This window comes from Anopheles arabiensis, chromosome 2 (assembly GCF_016920715.1).
Source record: "Anopheles arabiensis isolate DONGOLA chromosome 2, AaraD3, whole genome shotgun sequence".
In the NCBI taxonomy this organism is placed as follows: Eukaryota; Metazoa; Arthropoda; class Insecta; order Diptera; family Culicidae; genus Anopheles; species Anopheles arabiensis.
Genome location: NC_053517.1, coordinates 98023866 through 98043538, shown reverse-complemented (window position 1 = coordinate 98043538; position 19673 = coordinate 98023866). Strand labels below are relative to the sequence as shown.

The 19673-nt window shown below is 48.7% G+C and overlaps 5 protein-coding genes across 6 annotated transcripts; 3 read left to right on the top strand and 2 right to left on the bottom strand.

The window, feature by feature from the left end:
- Positions 1–139: 139 nt before the first annotated feature.
- On the top strand, positions 140–5532 carry LOC120898678 (protein phosphatase 1G). Its single transcript, XM_040304841.1, has 6 exons — positions 140–1304; positions 1464–2770; positions 2847–3028; positions 3102–3283; positions 3670–3867; positions 3949–5532. Exons 1-6 carry the CDS (start codon positions 1194–1196, stop codon positions 4330–4332), a joined length of 2364 nt encoding a protein of 787 aa, XP_040160775.1. The 5' UTR covers positions 140–1193; the 3' UTR covers positions 4333–5532.
- A 45-nt stretch (positions 5533–5577) lies between these two features.
- On the top strand, positions 5578–6402 carry LOC120898683 (intraflagellar transport protein 20 homolog). Its single transcript, XM_040304848.1, has 3 exons — positions 5578–5914; positions 5995–6149; positions 6235–6402. The coding sequence occupies exons 1-3, from the start codon at positions 5791–5793 to the stop codon at positions 6349–6351; spliced, it is 396 nt and encodes a 131-aa protein (XP_040160782.1). The 5' UTR covers positions 5578–5790; the 3' UTR covers positions 6352–6402.
- Positions 6370–8335, bottom strand: LOC120898681 (BTB/POZ domain-containing adapter for CUL3-mediated RhoA degradation protein 3). Its single transcript, XM_040304845.1, has 2 exons — positions 7803–8335; positions 6370–7733 (listed from the first exon to the last, which is right to left on the bottom strand). The coding sequence occupies exons 1-2, from the start codon at positions 7966–7968 to the stop codon at positions 7018–7020; spliced, it is 882 nt and encodes a 293-aa protein (XP_040160779.1). The 5' UTR covers positions 7969–8335; the 3' UTR covers positions 6370–7017.
- A 273-nt stretch (positions 8336–8608) lies between these two features.
- On the top strand, positions 8609–9500 carry LOC120898682 (dynein regulatory complex protein 8). Of its 2 annotated transcripts, none has more exons than XM_040304847.1 (4): positions 8609–8674; positions 8746–8986; positions 9051–9261; positions 9430–9500. In XM_040304847.1, the coding sequence occupies exons 1-4, from the start codon at positions 8653–8655 to the stop codon at positions 9439–9441; spliced, it is 486 nt and encodes a 161-aa protein (XP_040160781.1). In that variant the 5' UTR covers positions 8609–8652; the 3' UTR covers positions 9442–9500. The 2 variants fall into 2 exon arrangements, with proteins under 2 accessions (XP_040160781.1, XP_040160780.1); XM_040304846.1 differs by having other exon boundaries at positions 9330–9500.
- LOC120898680 (INO80 complex subunit B) lies at positions 9477–10647 on the bottom strand. Its single transcript, XM_040304844.1, has 2 exons — positions 10533–10647; positions 9477–10456 (listed from the first exon to the last, which is right to left on the bottom strand). The coding sequence occupies exons 1-2, from the start codon at positions 10567–10569 to the stop codon at positions 9495–9497; spliced, it is 999 nt and encodes a 332-aa protein (XP_040160778.1). The 5' UTR covers positions 10570–10647; the 3' UTR covers positions 9477–9494.
- Positions 10648–19673: the final 9026 nt, after the last annotated feature.

The window sequence follows — 19673 nt, the reverse complement described above, 5'->3', positions numbered from 1 at the left end:
TGATACAACATTTCCAACGGCCCCGTCGAATTAAATTCGAGTGCTTGCGCACATACGTCAAAACTATCGAGCTGTCAAGCTGTCAACCGAAGCTGCCACGCCGATGGGCCAACCTGCTACCCACCCAGCAAACAGCCGCATTTTAATCAGTTTTGCTTGTAAAATTCGCCCGCAAACTAGTGCAATTAGTGTACGCCTAAGCAAACCTTCGCCGAAAACCCACCCTTTCCTATTCGCGACGCTAAACTTACCTGCTAACGTAAAACAAGCGCCGCCCGTGCTTGCAGGGATGCGTCAAACGCGCTCTACCCTTCAAACGCGTCAGTGTGTGACATGCGTCGGTGCGCCAGTGTGAGAGCAAAAGCAAGCTGAAAAAATTGCCGGGAAGTGTGGTCCGCGTTTTCTTCGCACGAGTGTGTTGCTGGCTTCGCAAACGGAGAAACGGACGGCGAAATACACGGACGCGTGGCTACCGTACACGGGCGCACCTTGTCGTGAAGCCAAATCCTGTCTAGTTGTGCAGTGGTCCAGCGACCGGGAGTTTGTTTTTCGTTTCGAGGGAATTGTATCCGCTCGTACCGGAATAATCGTGTCCAGCGCGCACACACACACATACGCATACGCGGTCTCTGGAAAAAGCAAGCTGCCCTGAGCGCAGTGTAGCAACGCCTATAACTTTCGGGGCGGTTGTACGTGCGTGTCTGCTGTGTTGTGCTTTCGGGGAAGTGCACAAAATCGTTTCGCTAGCCGGAAGTGGCCACGGGCCGGTTTATCTTCAGCCAGCTCCAGGCGGCAACACCGTCTTTCGGGTGGGGAAACCATTGCTGTTTCGCGCGTGTGTGTGTTTGTGTGCGTGTTGTGTCTGCGTGTGTGCATCCGGCGGGCAGAACAGAAAACAGCGAATTGCCTTCCCCCTTGTCGCTGGCCCTCCCACATGTTGTTCTGGCGTGACAGCAACCTTTTAGTGGCGCGTGGTGCCAAACAATAATAACAATAAAAGCCGGCTTGTGTGTGTGTGTGAAGGGGATTTGTGTTTGTTTGCTGGAGGAACACGGTACGCGCGCCGCCAAAACATCCCATTATTGCGACTGGTGTCCGATAAGTTGCCGTTTGGGTGTGCATACAAACACACACACAGATAAACAGACGGACACGCGCTTCGGTTTGCAGCAGCAGCGGAAAAGGCAGCAACGATGGGCGCCTACCTTTCCGAACCATTAACGACGAAGGATTCGAGCGACGAGTCGAACGAGTACTTGGCGTCCGGTTCCAGCTCGATGCAGGGCTGGCGAATCAGCCAGGAGGTACGTTGCATTGTCGAGGGGCAGGAGGGCGCAAAGCAAATCTGCTGACACGGCTAAACGGTGCACGCGCGCGCGGGTTTACCCCCCCCCCCCCACATATCTAGTGTGCATTGCTTTTATTTTCAAATTCTTCTCTTTCTCTCTTTGTTTCGCACACAGGATGCACACAACTGCATACTAAACTTCGACGACCAGTGCTCGTTCTTCGCCGTGTACGATGGGCACGGCGGGGCGGAGGTGGCCCAGTACTGCAGCCTCCATCTGCCCACCTTTCTCAAGACAGTCGAGGCGTACGGGCGGAAAGAGTTCGAAAAGGCGCTGAAGGAAGCGTTCCTCGGCTTCGACGCGACCCTGCTGCAGGACAAGGTGATCGAGGAGCTGAAGGTGCTATCCGACAAAACGAACGGCGAGGACGAGGCGGACGAGGAGGTGGAGGAGGAGGAGGAGGACGACAATGTGGAGGATCTTTGCAAGGAGGCGGTGATGCCGCTGAACGAGGTGCTGGAGAAGTACCGCAAGGACACGAAGCCCGGCGAAGCGAAAAACCAGCGGGTGGCCGCCATCAAGGAGGGCAGCTGCTCGAAACCGGTCTCGCCGTACCTGAAGGGGAAGAGGCGGGCGGCGGCAGCGGGCAACGATGCCGGGGCCGGTGGGTCGAGCGAGAAACGATCGGTAAAGATGGAGGGTGGCAGCAGCGGCGACAGTGCGGGATCCGATGCGGAGGCCGATCCGGCAGACAAAAAGCAGCAACCGCAGCCGGAGCAACAGAAGGAGGAAGAGGAGGAGACAGTGCCGGGTGCGGCCGACTCCACCGTGAGCAGCTCGAGCAATAAAGCGGTCGAGCGGGTGAAGGAAGCGACACCGCAGCCCGAACCGTCCTCGTCGTCCTCGTCGTCGTCCGCTGGCAAGGTTTCGCCGGGCAAGAGTGAACCGGTGGCGGACGGTGGAGAGGTTGCCGCAGCGGGCAGCAAGAAGGCGGAACAGAGCGACGAGATCAGCGATACGGCCGGCAACGTGGCGGCTGGCAAATCGACAGACGCTGCCGAGCCGGGAAAGGACAACTGTGCACCGGACAGCTCGTCGTCGGACGGTAGCAAGCAGCAGGCGAGCAAGCTGAACGGGGACGTTGGTAAGGTGGGCTCCTCGGGGGCCGTCTCGTCCTCGTCGTCGTCCGGTTCGGCCGGTCCAGAGAATGGCAGCTGCGACAGTGGCAGTGGTGGAAGTGGCGGTGCTGCTGCTGCTTCTGCCGCCCCCAGTGCATCGCCGGCGGCCAAAGTACACAGCAGCTCGGCCAAACCGTCGCCGAAGAATGGCCCTCCCCCGGCGGACGTGTCGATGAGCATGGACGACACGGACGACGACGATGACGATGATGATGAGAGCGATTCGGACGAGGAGTTCCCGCACGCGGAAGAACCGGCCGACGATACGTCCAGCACGGACGAAGGGGAGGAGGATGCGTACGGGTAAGTGTGTTGTGGATTTTCGCAGTCTTTGTTTTTAAAACTATTTAAAAAAAAAAACGTTTGATTTGTGCAACAGGGAGGAAGGTAGCGCCGAGGAGGAGGAGGAGGAACCGGACGAGTATGCCGATATGGGCGAGTACATCAACGAGGAGGACGCCGCGTTCATGAAAACCATCACCGACGAGCCGGGCAAGGACAGTGGCTGTACGGCGGTCGTTGCGCTGCTGCACGGAAAGGATCTTTACGTCGCGAATGCCGGTATGTGAAGGAAGGGAGAAAAGGGTGTGCTGAAGGGTACTGATAATATTGGCGTCACTTTTTTTTTGCGCAGGAGACTCACGGTGCGTCGTTTGCCGGAATGGGAAGGCGCTCGAGATGAGCTTCGACCACAAGCCGGAGGACACGGCCGAGTACCAGCGGATAGAGAAGGCGGGCGGTCGCGTCACGCTGGACGGTCGGGTGAATGGAGGGTTGAATCTGTCGCGAGCCATCGGTGACCATGGTTACAAAATGGTATATATGACTTGCACTGTATTACAGTGAATCCTCTCTTATTTGACACCTCTCCAATTGGAAAAAAATTCTATTTGAACATTTTCCAAAATCCCTTACTTGCCAGCGCATTTTTGTCCCTTTAATTTGAAAAAAAACCTCTGAAATCTGTATCCCTCTTATTTGTGTAAGGTGTTGCCATGGTTATTGAATGATGTTTGCTCAAATTAAGGCTGCATACTAAATGTTCTGTCTCTTTTTTGTTTTTATGGATCTTTCATTAACTTTCAACCTCTGTAATTTGAAAACCCCTCTTATTCGACAGTCCCATCGCCTCTCAAAGAAGGGAGAGTTGACTGTATTTCTTTCTCATTTTGCTAACCCCAAAAAACGCTGTTCCTTTGCAGAACAAATCGCTTCCAGCGGAAGAGCAGATGATATCGGCCCTGCCGGACATCGAGAAGATCACGGTCGGGCCGGAGGACGAGTTTATGGTGCTGGCGTGCGACGGCATCTGGAACTTTATGACCAGCGAGCAGGTCGTGCAGTTTGTGCAGGAGCGGATCAACAAGCCCGGCATGAAGCTGTCCAAAATTTGCGAAGAGGTAATCGGATCGTTGTCGGTAGCGTCGCTGCGTCCATCCTAGTAAGCGCTGACTCTTGTTGTTTTCCTCCCGTTTGCTCAGCTCTTCGATCACTGCTTAGCGCCACACACCCGGGGCGATGGTACCGGTTGCGACAACATGACCGCCATCATCGTACAGTTCAAGCCGAACTTTACCGGTGCCGGGTCGCGGAAACGTACCGCCTCGAACTCGGTGGCGAGCGCGGTGGACGGGACCGATGATGCGGATGCCGTCTCGTCCGCCACGAAAAAGGTTAAAACCGACGGTGATGCTGCTTCCTCCACCACGGAAGTGACCGACGGCAGCAATGGCGTGGGAAAGGAGGCGGATGCAACGGAAGCGGCCGCCGCAGTTGCTTCGATTGCGGACGAGGACAGCACCACCACCACGACGACGTCGACGGCAGCGGCTGCCTCGTCCGAGGCGGCTTCCTCCTCGACGTGAACGCGAACCACCATGGGACCACGCGGTACACACACACACACGCGGAATGAGAGGGACGGTGGGGGGAGAACGCCACACCCAATGGCCAAAAGATGTAGGGGAGGGGGGGGGGTTTAGAGGTGGACAGTGCGCAGTGTAAGGGGCATCATCCGTACCGGAGCCGCTAAGGGAAGGTTTGTTCTGGTCCAGTACATAGTAATTTGTAATACATTCATTTTTCATACACTCATCATCTTTCCACTCCCTCTCTATCTCTCTGGTTGAAAGTAATATCCCTGTGTATGAGTGTGGTTGTTTTTTTTTTGTTTTCGCCAGTGTGCAAAGATTGGGATGTCAAGCATTAGCGGAGAGGCCCAGTTCAGTACGTTCACTTGTGGTGAGCTAAATCACACTTATTATTGAAGGGGATAAGTTGAAAGATAGATAGAGCGAGGCAGAGATAGGGAGATTACAGGCTTTTACCTCAAGAAGAAGGAATTACTCGTTTTCGTACTTTTCGTCCAACGATTGGCACCATCGCAGCACAGTATTTTCCAGCAAAAAGAAAGCAATTGAGGGAAAAGGCAGCCCAGCAGAGCCAGGACGAAGAAGGAGGAAAGTTTGCTAGGCCGTTGTAATTGATCATTTTCCGTTTTTTTTGTTTTTATATGCCAATATCTCCTGTCGAGGGGCGGCCGTAAGAGATGAAAACAAGCCAAGAGCAAATGCAAAGTAGAGAGAAAAGATTAAAAAAAAACATTGAAACCAGTTGCAAGTTGTAAAACCCAACGGGTTCGAAAGTAAAGAAAGTACTGGAAAAGCAACACTCCCCATCCCACTATTTTTAGCCGTGAAAATTAATTATCACTTTTTTCATCGTCTATACATACACATTAGTGGTTTGTAATGTGCAAAAATGGAAATATAGAAGAAGGGGAGTGAAGAGGATAGAGATGGAGCAGCAAAACGGAACATGTAGCAACAAAACCATAAGGACGAAAGGAGAACGAGAATGCATTAAATGATTGTAACAACCACTAGAGGGATGTGTTTTTAGAAATACGATCGATGTACGATCAATGTCAACAAGCCCTAGCTAGGTTAGTAGTGTGGCACGAGAACGATGGCCAACACAGAGTACAGAGTTAAACAATGGCAAACCATAGCAGAGGGTTTTTGTTGAAATAAATGAACCCCATTTAAGTGTAACCACAACCGAAATCGGCACTGTATTTACTTGCATGTAGATGGAAGCTTGAGTCGTGTATTTTCACGTTTCTGTCTTCCACTGGGTAAGTTGCGTACTTGTGCAAAAAAAAAACTGCCGAATGTCGTTTCGCTCGGAGGACACGCTGTACTCCTGACGTTACTCCGGTGTTGCTATGGCAACTGCGCTAAACAAACAGTTATGCTTCGGTCGATGTTGTGGCGTGGCGTACATTTTGTACATTTCTTCGTGGCAAACGCACGCAAAACAGCATGGGTGAAGAGTTTGGTAAATCCGGCCTGTACATTGACGATCTGTACACGCTGCGCGTGATCGATCCGGAGGTAGCGAACGAAACGAACGAGCTGAAGGATGAGTGTGAACGGTTCACCGAGAGTAAGTCGCGTCGCGTGTCGATCGAGCGGGGCCAGCAAACTAACAATCCTTTTTCTTGCCGGAATCCGTCCTTCACCCAGAGCTGACCGATTTTCGCCGGATCATCGATCAGTTTGCCAACATCGTCGAGGTGTTTGCGGCGGAAGTCGACCAGGAGAAGATGCGTGCGGTGGGCGTGCAGAACATGCTGAAAACGTTCTCCAAGCAGCGCGAATCGGAACAGCAGCAAATACAGGTGACTACAGGAGGGAGAAGCGATGGAACGAGCTTTTCCTCCCGTGAATTAACATTTACCTATTTTATTTATTATTTTTTTACAGAGCGAAATAATCGAGAAAATGGTCGAGCTGGACAAGCTGAAGATCGAGTACCAGTATCTGCAGCGGATCGAGTCGGAGCAGCAGGAAATGATCGACAATTTCTACCAGAACCAATGAAAGGCGTGATTTGCAGAGTTTGAATTTAATAGAATGTTTCTTTTTAAATTATTTATTATTATTTTTACTATGCGTGGTTTTAAAGTTAATGCCTTTAGAGCTTCATGGAGATATTGTGTATGTGTGTATAGAGTTATGCCTTTTCTTCTCGGCCACTTTCTGCTTCTTTCGCTACAATCCTACGCTACAATTTCTAAGTGAACTGAGTGAGAATTAACTGTAAAATTGAATTACCGTACTTTTTTTTTTCTTTTTCCACGGAGCGTAAAGGCTCTCCACACCGTAATGCTCAATCCATTGCTCAATCTTCCTTTGGTGTTTGCGCAGGCTTGCTCCCAGACTGGAGAGGGGAGGGGGGAAGATAGGTTAATGTTCATGGTACGATTTAGGATTGATCCTCCAGAAAGGAGGGAGGTGAACGCGTTCTTAAATTTAACTTGTTTCTCTCATAGCTATTCCCATTTTGTTCATTTTGCGTCATTGCTCACATGTACACACGGCCCACGAGCACGCATACACACCCGCACACACACACATACTGGAAACGATTCGAGCTGGCCCGTGTGTGTGTGCGGTTGGTTTAGACGTGAGCGGGGGCCCCCGGGGGCAAACGGTTCAGTTCCTCTTTGGCAACAGCTTCCGCTTCAGCACTAGCTGATGTGTGAATCATGTAGGATTGTTCTGTTTGTTCGATCGTAACCTGGCCAGCCCGGTCCGCTCCTCCTCCTCGTCGCTCGTGTACGAGCTGATGCCGCCGACCGCACCGCGCAGCGACGTCGCCTGCATCAGCTCCTGGTCCGGGGCGTTCTTGTTCTCGTACAGCAGTATGTTAAGCGTTTCCTCGAAGATCCTCGCCTCCGGGAACTCCACCTTCGTGTGCTTCTTGTCCGTGGCATACACGATCGAGGTGCAGCACACTTCCGCCACCTTCTTCCCGTTGCCGTAGAACGACCAGCAGCAGATCTCGCTCGAACCGATCACATCCTTGATGAAGAACACGCGCCCACTGAAGCGCAACGAAAGCTTATCGAACAGCTCGATGTTCTTCAGCAGATTGTCGTCGGACGTGTTCGTGTACGAGTACTTGTTGTTGTGCCGGTTGATCAGCAGCTTCACTACCGGCTTGGTGGCCGTGCTGATCAGATACTGTTCCTCCTTTTGCGACGTAATCAGCGGCACCCGGCAGATCGGTTCCGATTCGCGCTCCTTCTTCGCCAGCACCTTCTCGCACGCCTCGATCAGCTCCTCGATGCAGTAGTACTTCGATTCGGCCAGCAGCTCCGCGATGCCTTTGGTCGTTTCCGGCAGCGCCACGCTACCGTCCCGCAGGAAGTTCAGTATCGTGCCAAAGTGTGTGCCGCAGCGATCGATCAGAATCCAACCTATGGGAAGAGGTGAGAAAGTGAGCGTTAAAAGCACTTGTTCTTCTATGACAAATCGATGCAGTGTACCTTCCGAGTCGGTGAGCACCTCCAGCCGCCCACTGAACATGGCCCGCAGCATCGTGTCCTGCTTGCAGAGCGTCCCGATCGTGGTGTAGTGCAGGCAGCCGCCAATGTTCAGCTTCACGTACTGGGACGGATTGCCCTTGATGAGGGTTTTCTGATCACCCGACATCCTGGCAGCTGCTCCGTCGGGCTCAATCTTGGCCGCTGGGTGCTGTTGCGTACGCTCAACCTACGTACGCAGCGCTGGGACCACACTGAGGGGCAAACCACTTGGCGGGGGCCTTCTTCCCGGACCGAACTCCCGGGCTGCTGGTGGTGGGCGTAACGCGAGCGTTTCCGGGGGACGCAACCTGGTGGCGGTCCCTTTTACCGGCGGGTCGCGTGGAGCGTCGGGAACAGGCAGGCCAACGGTAACGGTAAATGAGTCACGCAAACAAACACACGGCGAGGCACAGGAACAATAATTTTGGGAGGTGCAAATTGGAAATTTGCTTGCTGTTTGCTGTGTATTTTGATAAAACTGACAGGCAAGAGGGGCAAACGTCAGTGCGCTTTGCGCTTTGACAGTTCGGGGAAGCGCGCTGCTGTCAACTCTGCTTCGTTCGAGGGCGTTCAAAAAATACGTTGAGATTTGCCATTTTCTTTGATTTGTTACCTAAATTTAGAAAAATGGTATTTAAATAGAAGCTTTAAAATGTTCGAATCATTTAAATAATAAGTTTACCTGTAAATAACTGTTATAATTTTTCTACAATCCATTATCGCGTTCTTTTGCTGTGTGGCTATGGTAACGAACTACGTAGCTTGTTTCGCTCAGTTTGATCAATAGCATTCGCACACCACATTACAAGCTATGGCGGATTTCGAATATTCAGGCAAGTTATAGTAGAAAATAAAACTATTTTATTCCAATTACTAACAATCTCCTTCATCTCACCCTATTCAGACATCAATCCAGCCAACGAGCTGGAGAAAAGGGTTGCGGATGCGTTTCTAATTTTTGACCATCACGGCAATAAAACGGTAGACGTTCGTGAGATTGGAACCATTCTACGCTTTCTGGGTTGTGTGCCGACTGAGGCCGACGTGAACGAAGTCATTTCGGCGACTGAATTTGAGGATTCGAACGGCACAGTGCATCTGTCCAAATTTCTTCCCTACGTTAGTCAGCTGATTGCGGAGCATAAGTGAGTATGGCGTGGGAAGACCGGATCGGAAAAAGCGCTCTATCGTTACCTCTTTCTCGAACAGAATGGAACCGGCACCACCGGAAAAGCTGCTCAAAGCGTTTCGCGTGCTCGACCAGGAGGGAAAAGGGTTCGTGGACAAGGAGTACATGACCAAACTGATCACCGAGGAGGGCGAACCGTTCACGGTGGAAGAGCTGGAAGAGATGATGGCAGTGGCCGTCGACATGGCAACGGACAAGATTGCGTACGAGCTGTACCTTAACCAGCTGCTGGTAAGATTTGCCCCGTTTCCACCACCAACTAGTCGCTCTATCTTTGCCCTTCCTCATTTCCCTGCCAGCACGAACCTCCCGACTCTATCTATGCACTCGCCGAAAAACTCCGCAATCGAAACATTCGCTGATGGTCATTTTCTTTCCTCTTTTTCCATTTCACCGCAGGTCGATTTTTGAGCGGCAAGTTTTTGCAAATAAATTCCCAACTGGTGTGCCTTTTTACGCCCTTCTCAGCAGATGATTCGTTTTATTGATTCCACATTCGCCTTGTAACATTTGAAGCTACACAGCGGAATGTTGGTGCGTGAGCAGTTGTACCGCTTGATGTTGGTGCAGTTCGGTACGGCACACAGCGTCGGCTTGGGCGGATCCCGGGGTGGCTGTTTGGCGAGCGGAAATTCCACCTCCGGCGGTAGCGAGATCGATCCACCCTCGGCACTATTAATGTACGTGATCATCGGTACCTTCTCCTTCACCGGCCGGTTTTTGATCGCTTTTACCGATTTCGAGTCCTGCTTTTTGAGCAACCGTTCCATCGTTTTCTTTTTGTCCTTTTCCCGCTTCTCGTCCGCCATCTGTTTGCGCTTCTGCGACTTTAGCTGCGCCTTCTGGATGGCTTCCTCCGTCATGACCTTTTCCTTGTACCCGGTCGGCAGGGACATGAGCAGCTCCACCCCGGGGGCCGCTTCCTTGTCCGTGCCGCGCTCGTACATTGCCCGCTGGCGGGCCGTCATCAGCCGCGGGTCCTTTGGTTTGATCTTCTTCAGCTCATCGTCCACCTCCTCCAGCTTGCCGGACTCGATCGCATCGAGCCAGCGCTCCTCCTCGCTGGAGGTGCCACTCTCCCGGCCCCGTTTGCGGCCTTTCTTCTGTGCCGCTTTGTTCATGGCAGCGAGCGATTTGCCGGGCGATAGTGCCTTCTGCTGCTGGGACAGTTGCGAATCGTTTAGCAGGTCGAGCTGGGAGGCGTTCGAATCGATTGTTGTTTGCAGTTCCGTTTCCACTTCCGACACTATTTCCGGCTCGGGATCGGCTTCCATGTATTCGATTTCTTCCACCACCTCCATGGTTTCGTCGAGCGCTTGCTGCTCCTCGACCACCTCGTAGGTGGGTTCCGGCTGGGCACGGGCTCGTTTGTGTTTTTTGTGCTTCTTGTGCTTCCGCGAGTGCGATGGTTCGGGGGGAATTTCGACTAAAAAAAAGCCAACAAACACAACAGAACAGAAAATGAATAAAAGCGGGAAGGGTTGATTAATAAAGCCACATACCATCTTTTTCGACATTATTATCTCTCCTTTTTCCCATGTTTGGTCGCGAAAAACTGAGTTTTGCGGTGAAGCGCGGCTGTTTGTTTACCTCGGTCGCGTTTGTTTACAATTGGAGATGACGGCCCGCCGTGCAATTTTGCCATTGCTGTCATGAAAGCCTGCCCGGTGAAAAATGTACCACAAATGAAATCGTTTGAAAGTAGTTCGAATAAGCGACACCACTATTTAAAGTGGCGCTGCATTACATTGCATACAAAATGATTGCATACGCTGTTGCTGCCGCTAATGGTGATGGAGACGCCTGGTATAATGAAAGTAATTAGATAATAAGTAGCAGCAATAAGAGAAGAACGACAAAAATTATACCTTTTCATGCCATTTTCACAACAAAATGGTTCCCTGTAATTTATTTTATTGTCAGTAACGTACCAGAAGGCATGTTTTTCATGGGAGAAAGTTATAACAGCCATAATTTTCTCATGCTGTTCCTTAATACCGAGAATAACCGCTTAACCGCAAAACCACAATTCCAATATTTCGGATGGCTTAAATCGTCCGCCACAAAACCTCGTTAAATCGAGGCAAATGGAAGCAACAAAAAAAAAAAAAACACGAAAACACAAGTTTTATTCTTATCTTCTCACTGTTCGTATTAGAGTTTATTTATTGGCTGAACATGGTTTCGTTTTTTTTTTCTTTCTTGTTTGCTCTTCTTTTTCTCTCTTTATCTTGCTCCATTTTACATTCTTACGCTAGTGTGGTACAGTAGTGTCGAGTTTGGGGCGAGTTTTGCCCATCTTCCTTCCTTTAAATGTTACTTCCACTTAGTTTGCCCATTTTCGGTATACCTCTGCCTGTACCTGAATTCACGACATCTAACGCATTACAAAACACAAAAGAAAACGAAAAAACAAAACACAAAACTACACAGGAAAGGAAGCATTTTCCCACAAGCGCCATACGAAAAGAACGCATATCTTTTTCCGTGGTGCGCTTACAGAGGCGCAAAACAAAGTCAAAAGCATATAAATACACAACCAGATATTGGTAGATGCGCGAAAAGGTGTACCGGGCCCAGACAGTACCATCCGCTTCCCGTTAGAGCAGTGCGAAAATGAAAAAGAAATCCAGCAGCATTGTTGTGAAAGTCGAGCCGAGCCGGAAGCTCCTCGCTTAGCGAAACGACCTTTGACCCAAGCGCAAAGTACGCAGCCCGTACGGTATGGTGGGGCTATCGGGTATCGCCACGAGGTAGAGAGGAGCTTGCTAAACCAAATTGAAATATGGCTCCAGGGGCAATATTTTATCCAGCTTAAATTGAGCACATTTTAGCACCTTTGGTGGTGGGAGGATTGCCAGGTGGAAGCAAAACAAGTTCCGTTTTGAATTCCTCCCGACCCTCCAGTCGGTCGCGTTCTTTGGTGGTGCAGTGGTGAGGGGCAAATGTCGAACCGCTTGAAGAGGAGTAGTGTGTTTGAGAGCGTAAGCGTATAAAATCACAAAAACTGATTCGTTCGCGGTTATAGTTTGTGGGTTTGGGGAGGTTCGGACAGATACGAGAGAGAGACACGACTTAAATGTAGGATGTGTTTAGATGGAACCAGCGTTTAGCAGCGTGGCCTGATGGGTCATGGGGGAGGAGAAGCCTCTAGCGAGGGAATGAACCGCAAAAACACTAAGTATAAAGTACATTTATCCTAACTACAGCGCACTGTGGCAAGAAATGGCTCTATCATCGTTCAAGAAGGGGGAAGGGCCCTGGAAGACTGCTGAGCGTACGGGATGGATCACTGATGCACTCGATATACGGGTTCGTTATATCCTTATCCTAATGAACATTCCTTACTCGCAGCACGCACGAGGGACTTCCCTTAAAACCTGCGAACCGATGGAAGGGCGCCGTGTGTAGCAATGGTGGGCTGGAAGGCTGGAACATTTCACGCAGTTTTGTTGCTTCAGCGACACATACGAGTCTTCACAGGAATGGTTGATGTACTACTAACGCTACGCAGCTTGCTCTACTAGTTATACTTTATAGGAGGTATGTGGTTGCCACATCGGGGGAAGTTCGGTGGCACCGGCGGTAGGTCAGCGTGGGTACCGATGTGCACCACCAGATTCATACCGATCACTATGTGGAACTGGAAGTGACAGTGGAACAGCCAGTATCCTGTTTCAGTTTGTGTGAGAGAAAAAGAGAGAGAGCATTTATTAGTACACTATTGAAGCGAGAGACGTTACCGTTAGCGTTAGCCGTTACTTACCGGGATTATCTGCCCGGAATCGCAGCACCACGTAGCCATTGTTCGGGACGGCGATCGTGTCCTTGAGCGGTGGCAGGTTGAACTGTCGGTTGAGCAGACCTCGTCGATCCAGGTCGAGTGTGTGGCGGAGATTGATCTTCTTCACCGTGCTGTCCGGCGAGCGGCCCATACCAATTACGTGGAAGGCATGACCGTGCAGATGGAACGGATGGCTCAGATTTTCTTGTTGTACTGCGGGAAAATGGATAATAGGGGCAAACGTTTGATAGTGAAGGCTTAAACTTATTCGACTGTTGCACGGAAGCTTACCTTCATCAACGAGCACTACCTCCACGATGGCGTTGAGCGGAATGTCGACCTTGTGCGTGCACATGCAGTTCGGGCCACAGTCTGGCGGGCGGTTGTCACCGTTGCAGAACTGCTCTGGCGGAATGTCGTTGATCTGCGACAGCATTGGGGACGGTGGCGATACGTACGAGATTTCATCGATGAGCGAAATTAAATGATCTCCACCGGGTGCAACTGTGTAAAGGTGAAGTGGAATGAATGGGAAAGGAGAGAGATTATTATTGACGTCGCTTGATTTGGGTTTGATTGTAGAGCAGATTCCAAGGTTTCCCATCAGCTTCGAGGAGCATGCGAAAGGAAACTGTTCCTGGAGCTGATACTGGACTTATTCTGACGATGGGATTAACTCCAATGCCCTATACTATACTGAAACTGAAGTTGGTTTTGAACTATTTCAGAAGCCATTAAGGTTTTGGACCTGTTCCGATTCTGTAACTGATTCCGGACACATACCAGTTTTGGGTTCGATCCTAACAGAAAGCTTGAGCTGGAAATCCTGAACCTATCTCGGACCTGTAACTGCTATCAAACTCATACAGGTTCTGTGCTTGATTCGAACCTACATCGGTCTTGGAATTGATTCTGATCCGGAATCTGACCACAAACTGTAATCAGATCTGGAACATATCCCTGGCCGATTTCGATCCTAAAATTGATCTTCAATCTATAGCATTCTAGTAACTGATTCTGCCTACATATCAGTTCTTGAACCAAACCTGAACCTGTGCCGAACCTGATTCCGAATATGAAACCAATTCTGGAACCAAACTCCTATCAGTCCTGGGCTCATCATACCGGTTTTGAGACTAACCTTAATCAATAATGAGTTTGGAACTGACCTCAAATCTTTACTCCTTACGATTCCCGGAAATGATCCAAAGCCTGGATTGATCCAGAAGTGGAATCTTAACCTATCGTGAAATTCTTAGGTCCTGGAATTGATACCTAATGCTTGCCTGTCGACAAACTGATCCTGCGTATGCTCTAGCATTGAAACCTATCTCCGGCTTGGAACTCGGATCCTGAACCTAGCAGAAGTCTGAACCATAGAAACACATAAATCTCGTCGACACTGTCCCACATGCAACCGGTGTCATCAAATGCTATCCCAAGTGTCCCAAGCCATCAAAGTAGACCGACTTTAATGTATGGTGAATGCTGCTCATCAAAGTAGACCGATTGATAGTATGTTGGACACTGCTCATCAAAGTATACATTGGCAGTATTATCTCACTATAAAAGAGCGAATTGCTCTGTGCAGTCAGTCAGTCTGTAATAAACCATTCTAGTGTAATCTAATAAATTGTGTAAAACGACAGTCCGGTGGTTTCGGAGCAGCAAATCTCATTTTGAAGCTAAATACAACAGTGTTCCCACGCATTGCCACATTCAACGAGGAAGCGAGGGCCTGCTATCCTCTTTGCTTGCAACAAACCAGCAAAGCATTGAAGTATACATTGAAGCAACCATTCGAAACATTGTAGTGCTGGTCGCCGCTGAATCAACCCGGTATGAGAGATAGTAAAGCGGCAACAATTACCAGTTCGTTAGGGAAGGGGCATCCCAGGGGTTCTCCCCGCGACCGACACCATGTGCAGACTGAAAATAAGACTCGAATTCTTACCTACCGGCTGCAGCACCACCGGCTCAGATAAAGCCGGTTTTCATTACAAGTAAAGTTTTATCTTCGATTTTTCCTCGCGTCCCACTCGGGCTCAACGGAAACGTTCCCAAGTCCACCAAAGAATGACAGTGCGCTTGCAAAGCCAACACGGTCGGCTGAAAATAGCACCGCAGTGGCTGTACATTGCCCGTGTCCTCATTTGTGTTGGCCGTTCGTCGTAAGACCAAAAATCATCCTCCACATCATAGTACACCTTGGAATGGTAATATCCTTAGCCCGAGGTTTGTGCAGTGTGCTGTGCTTTTGTGCAGGTGAGTGTGCAGTGCAGTTCCCCGGTGTCGGTTGTCGGATCATAAAGGAGCGAACCTCAGTGTGTGTTGGAAAGCTGCATTCTCTTACTTGCCATCGTCGTTCCGGCCATCCGGCGGGAGGGAAGTTGCCGCCGGTGAGTGGTATTTTATTTCATTTCCCGTGCTACAACGTTTTAAAACCTCCCACCCCGGGAACACCGTGATACCAACCAGTGAAGGAGCCCCGTCTCCAGCGCAAGGGAAAGCCAATGTTTGTGTTCGCCGTGCGTCGTCTCCAACACAGGCGGCTTCCTTCTTTTCAAAACAATCCACCAGCGCACCAGGTAATTGTTTCAACCTTTCGCTCTGTTTGTGGTAGAAGGAAGGGCAAAAAAAGAAAAAAAAAAACCGGGAGGAAGTCCTCCACCACAGGTGGCATGTGGAAATGTGCGCTCCGTTGATGTCTATTTTTGTCGAATTTTCTTTTTCCCTTTTTCCACCCTCCATCCAGCGAAAGAAGCCACTTATTCTCGTTTGGACACCGACGAGCATACATGGGTTTTTACTTTCCGCAGCACTGCAACAGTCGCCAAAGTAGCGAGTGAACTGACCATCCTTCCGGGTACCGGTACGGTTTAGTATCACAGGATGTGGTGCGATAAAAATGCAATTTCTCTATTCGCTGTATGCCTTTCGATGAAAATGGCGTTTTACAATCGTTCACCATATTCACTTCATCCCGCACTGTGTGGGGCAAAACCATTGAAGATGAGAGGATATTTTTAGCACTCTCGTTTGGGACCGAGAGTATGTATGTGTAAAGAGGATTTTGTGTAGTGTTTTTTTTCCCTCTGCCTGCTCTGTTACCTGTCTCATCAGCCTCTCAGCCATTGCCGAGGGAAGAACTGTCACTAGAAACGGAGGCAGGTTTGGAAAACGTTGTGAAATCCATACGGCACCGGTGTATGCAATCATTACTCATTCATTTGAAAGCGAAAATAGCTCATGCTTTCCTTATCGGCTGGCTCGCTTTGCTTTCTCTGCTGGTTCAGTTTTCATGGCAAGCTTGGGCTTTTCGTTTTGCTTGGTTTAATGACAGCTGCAAGCAAAAGGCCATGACACAAAATAGGTTTCGGAAGCGTGTGCTAGGACATCAAAGTAGTCAAAGTCATTTCCCCATCCGTCGTGATAGGTCTTTAGTTCATGGAAGATAAATCCTCACAAACCGCAAATTATGGCTAGGACAGTTTTTCCTTCTAATAGAACAAAGGAAAACCCTTCGACTAGTGACATGGATTTTTGACACCGATAGCCATTCTCCCTTTTTAGTACAACTTTCACCAGCTTCTCCATTGACACCTTCTGTCAATTGGTCGAAATCAGCGGTAGCGAATCCCTTCATTTCCTCATTTGAACGCTTTTCCGCGCTACCTACCCAAAAACTTATTGTACGTGTTCGGCGTGAACAGCTCCTCGACGCGGTAGAAGTAGAACCGGAAGGGAAGGAAAATCTTCACGTCGGGCCGCTCGGACAGGACGGCCTTGTCCGCCTTCTTGGCGTTGCGCAGATTGCTCACGCAGACCGCATCCGGCCGCGGCACGTTGCAGACGGCATCGAGCGGGTTCATGACCTGGGAATTGAAAAAATGAAAGTCCAAGGTATTATGGCAGGTCGCGATATTGACTGGATTTAGGTGGGCGTTGCAGGCTCTGCTGATGCTCTCGGTGTTGGTTGAAGAAAATGGTTCCGATGGAGGAAGAACTTACGGCTCTGTACATTAAAAGGTGCTTTGTAGCTGTGGTGGTGGTGAAGGGAGTAGAGTTTGAAGAAGATGATAGGTAATGAAACGGGATGTGGAATAGACCCGTGAAAGAACAGATGAGTTTGAAGCATATTGTGATACATATATAAGCTACAGAAAAAACAGATATTTAATATATACAGAATGGAGGAACATGACACAAGTTGATGGTAATTTACAAACATGAATTTATGCAAGATTGTGCCCTGTTTTCAAACTACAAAATGTAACATAAAAAAAAACGAAGCATAAAAATGAACAGCTTCTTCTGACATTCCACCCGGAGCAAGCGGAATTTTCGCCGAGGACCCGTACTGTCCGTGTAAAACTTTTAACAATGTTGACTACTTTATTCTTGCATTCTTTTGTGTCTGGCGTGACGAAACCGCTTTGTGGCAAAAAAAGTGAAGGAACTTCTTTTCCAACAACAATTTGCTGCTTTTAGTTGGTAACTTTTGTGTGTCCGCTTGTTTTGGAAAAGGCAAAGCGTGTAAAGCACAAACACTGCACTTTGCTGTGCTTGCTGTACTTTCATCGCTAACACTAATGTACGATTTATTTTGTGTTTTTAAATGACAGTCCCACTTAAAGCACACAAAAAAGATGCTCCGCAACTAAAACTTTCGTTTTGTACCAAAAATTTAATTCTTTATAGCTCACTCTGCGTGGGAGGGTGTAGCTACAATTTCCTCTCATTTTCCGGGCATGTGCTACACAGGCACCAGAAATTAATAATGAAAAACAGAGCACGTTAATAAACCTCTTCCTCTTTAACCCTACTTACGGCTTAACGGGCACTGTAATTAGCTCGAATGTGTATCCCGGGAGCAGGACACAGGAGCAGGTAAAATTTTCCGCACGGGGGGGGGGGGGGGGGTGTGTTTCGTTCTCCTTCTCTCGGGCGTTCGTGTATATTTAATTAATTTGGCATCACTTTGGTAGCAGTTTTGCATCAGCTTTAATTATTGATTTTCCTTTGCTTTGCTTCTGGTGGAGTTAGCTTTTTTCTCTACTTACCTTGTGCTGGCAAAGTGAGGCGTTGAGTGGTGGAACACACACACGCGCTGAGGTGCGAAAAAAGCGACCGGGGTGGATAGCAAAAGTTTAAACATGACGGTGTGCTGGTGGTTTTTTTTTGTGTGCTGGTGATGCGGTAACCCAGCAGCAGCAGGGAAAAGCGTCAAGTTGAAAGCTAAAACACAGCTAAGCGACACTGACAGAGACAGTAAACAAAGTAAAGGAAAGTTCCAGCGGACTAGAAGGGGGGAGGCTTGCTATGCTGCTGTGTTAGTAGGTAGCTTAACTATTTACTAATGTCTCGCTCTCTCTCTTTCTCTCGGTGCGATCAGTGTGCTGCTGAAAGGTAAGGTTGAAAGTTAAAGGTGAACATCAAACAACTCTGTACAATTAGGGATTTAAAATGCAGAACGACAGAGAGAGCGTGCGAGAGAAGAGGAGTAGGACATTCGCGATAGAAACAGAAGTATAAAAAGCATTAAAGAGAGAGTGTGTTAGTAGTATGTGGACTAAATACAAACGAAACTACACGCAAACTTAAAAGCTAAATATAACAAACAAAACACAAATATATACACATATTTTTTACAAAAAAACTTTCTTTAATAGTTGGCAGATCTTGCTATGCTTTAGCTGGTTTTACTCGCGCCGGAAGTGTTTTCCACAAATGCGCTTTAAGGAGAGGGAGGGTTGGATGGTGTAGCAGATTGTGTTTGAACTTTTCATTAACAGTAGATTTATTTTATTTTATTTAATATATAATCCATTGTATACGATAGCGTGTGGGGTGCGGGCTGCCGTTTTTTGTGGCTTTGTCTGTTCAAGTAATGGTGAAAAATAGGATAGGAGGTGTGTGGTGGCATACACACGCATGCATCCAGTGTTGGGCTGTGAAAATCTCACCATAATAGAGGGTTTTGCATAGCGATTGAGTGTGACGATCTTCTCATCACTCTTCACTCACAGGCGATCGAGGGGAGGCGAAAAGTTTAAACAAATCAGAATATGTGTACAAAAAAAAAACAAAAAACGTGGATGAAAACCCGAAGAGAAAAACATTTATAATACATAGGGAAATTTTGATGGTAACGACGGCAAGGGGGAGTGTAGCAGTGGTATGATGTATGTGGGTGCGCGTATAGCGTCTGCTAACAGGCCGAGGCTATGAGTATTTACAATGTAATGTTAAACTTTACCCTCCGCTTTATTTGTTTCGGAGTGGAGCGAAAGGGCGAGGAGGAGAATGTATATGCCATTATGCTTCGTTGTAACGGGGGAAAATGTAATACGGGTTGTACTGCATGAGTTTGGTGGATACACGACGACGGGGGGGATTGTATGATGCAGGCCGAACCGCACTTTATCGTTCGCTTCTGAGCCGCTGAGTATTTGTTGTGTTTTTGTTTTTGTTTTATCAAATATTTACAAACTAACCATCGAATCCTTGTGAACGCGGTGTGGTAAGGAGAGGAGGAGTATGGGGGTGTTGTTCTTATCTTTCTTTTTCGTAACCATTCTCTGTACCGCACACTCTTCTATGGGCGGATGATGGGATGTTACTTGATGGTACTTGATACGTGTGGCTGGTGGCCGAATGCTACTTGGGAGCCGAGAGGAAGAAGTACCAACATTTTCCCCGTGCAAGCCTCTTGTTTGTTTCATTTGCTATGGTAAAATTGTTTAGAAAGAGCAAAAAAGAAACAGATCTTGTTGAAAAAGTAATAAAGTATAACAGAAAAGTCAATTGCAAAACGATATTAAAAAGTAAAGTAAAAAAGAACTACAAGAGAAACCCA

Coding starts and splice junctions, on each gene's coding strand:
- LOC120898682 (XM_040304846.1), top strand. CDS start 8,653: ATGGCGGATTTCGAATATTCAG. Junction 8,675..8,745: donor GGCGGATTTCGAATATTCAG/GCAAGTTATAGT, acceptor CACCCTATTCAG/ACATCAATCCAGCCAACGAG. Junction 9,262..9,329: donor TGTACCTTAACCAGCTGCTG/GTAAGATTTGCC, acceptor TTTCCCTGCCAG/CACGAACCTCCCGACTCTAT.
- LOC120898681 (XM_040304845.1), bottom strand. CDS start 7,968: ATGTCGGGTGATCAGAAAACCCTCATCAAGGGCAATCCGTCCCAGTAC. Junction 7,734..7,802: donor GGTGCTCACCGACTCGGAAG/GTACACTGCATC, acceptor CTCTTCCCATAG/GTTGGATTCTGATCGATCGC.
- LOC120898680 (XM_040304844.1), bottom strand. CDS start 10,569: ATGGGAAAAAGGAGAGATAATAATGTCGAAAAAGATG. Junction 10,457..10,532: donor TAATAATGTCGAAAAAGATG/GTATGTGGCTTT, acceptor GCTTTTTTTTAG/TCGAAATTCCCCCCGAACCA.
- LOC120898678 (XM_040304841.1), top strand. CDS start 1,194: ATGGGCGCCTACCTTTCCGAACCATTAACGACGAAGGATTCGAGCGAC. Junction 1,305..1,463: donor GCTGGCGAATCAGCCAGGAG/GTACGTTGCATT, acceptor TTTCGCACACAG/GATGCACACAACTGCATACT. Junction 3,868..3,948: donor TGTCCAAAATTTGCGAAGAG/GTAATCGGATCG, acceptor CCGTTTGCTCAG/CTCTTCGATCACTGCTTAGC.
- LOC120898683 (XM_040304848.1), top strand. CDS start 5,791: ATGGGTGAAGAGTTTGGTAAATCCGGCCTGTACATTGACGATCTGTAC. Junction 5,915..5,994: donor GTGTGAACGGTTCACCGAGA/GTAAGTCGCGTC, acceptor TCCTTCACCCAG/AGCTGACCGATTTTCGCCGG. Junction 6,150..6,234: donor CGGAACAGCAGCAAATACAG/GTGACTACAGGA, acceptor ATTTTTTTACAG/AGCGAAATAATCGAGAAAAT.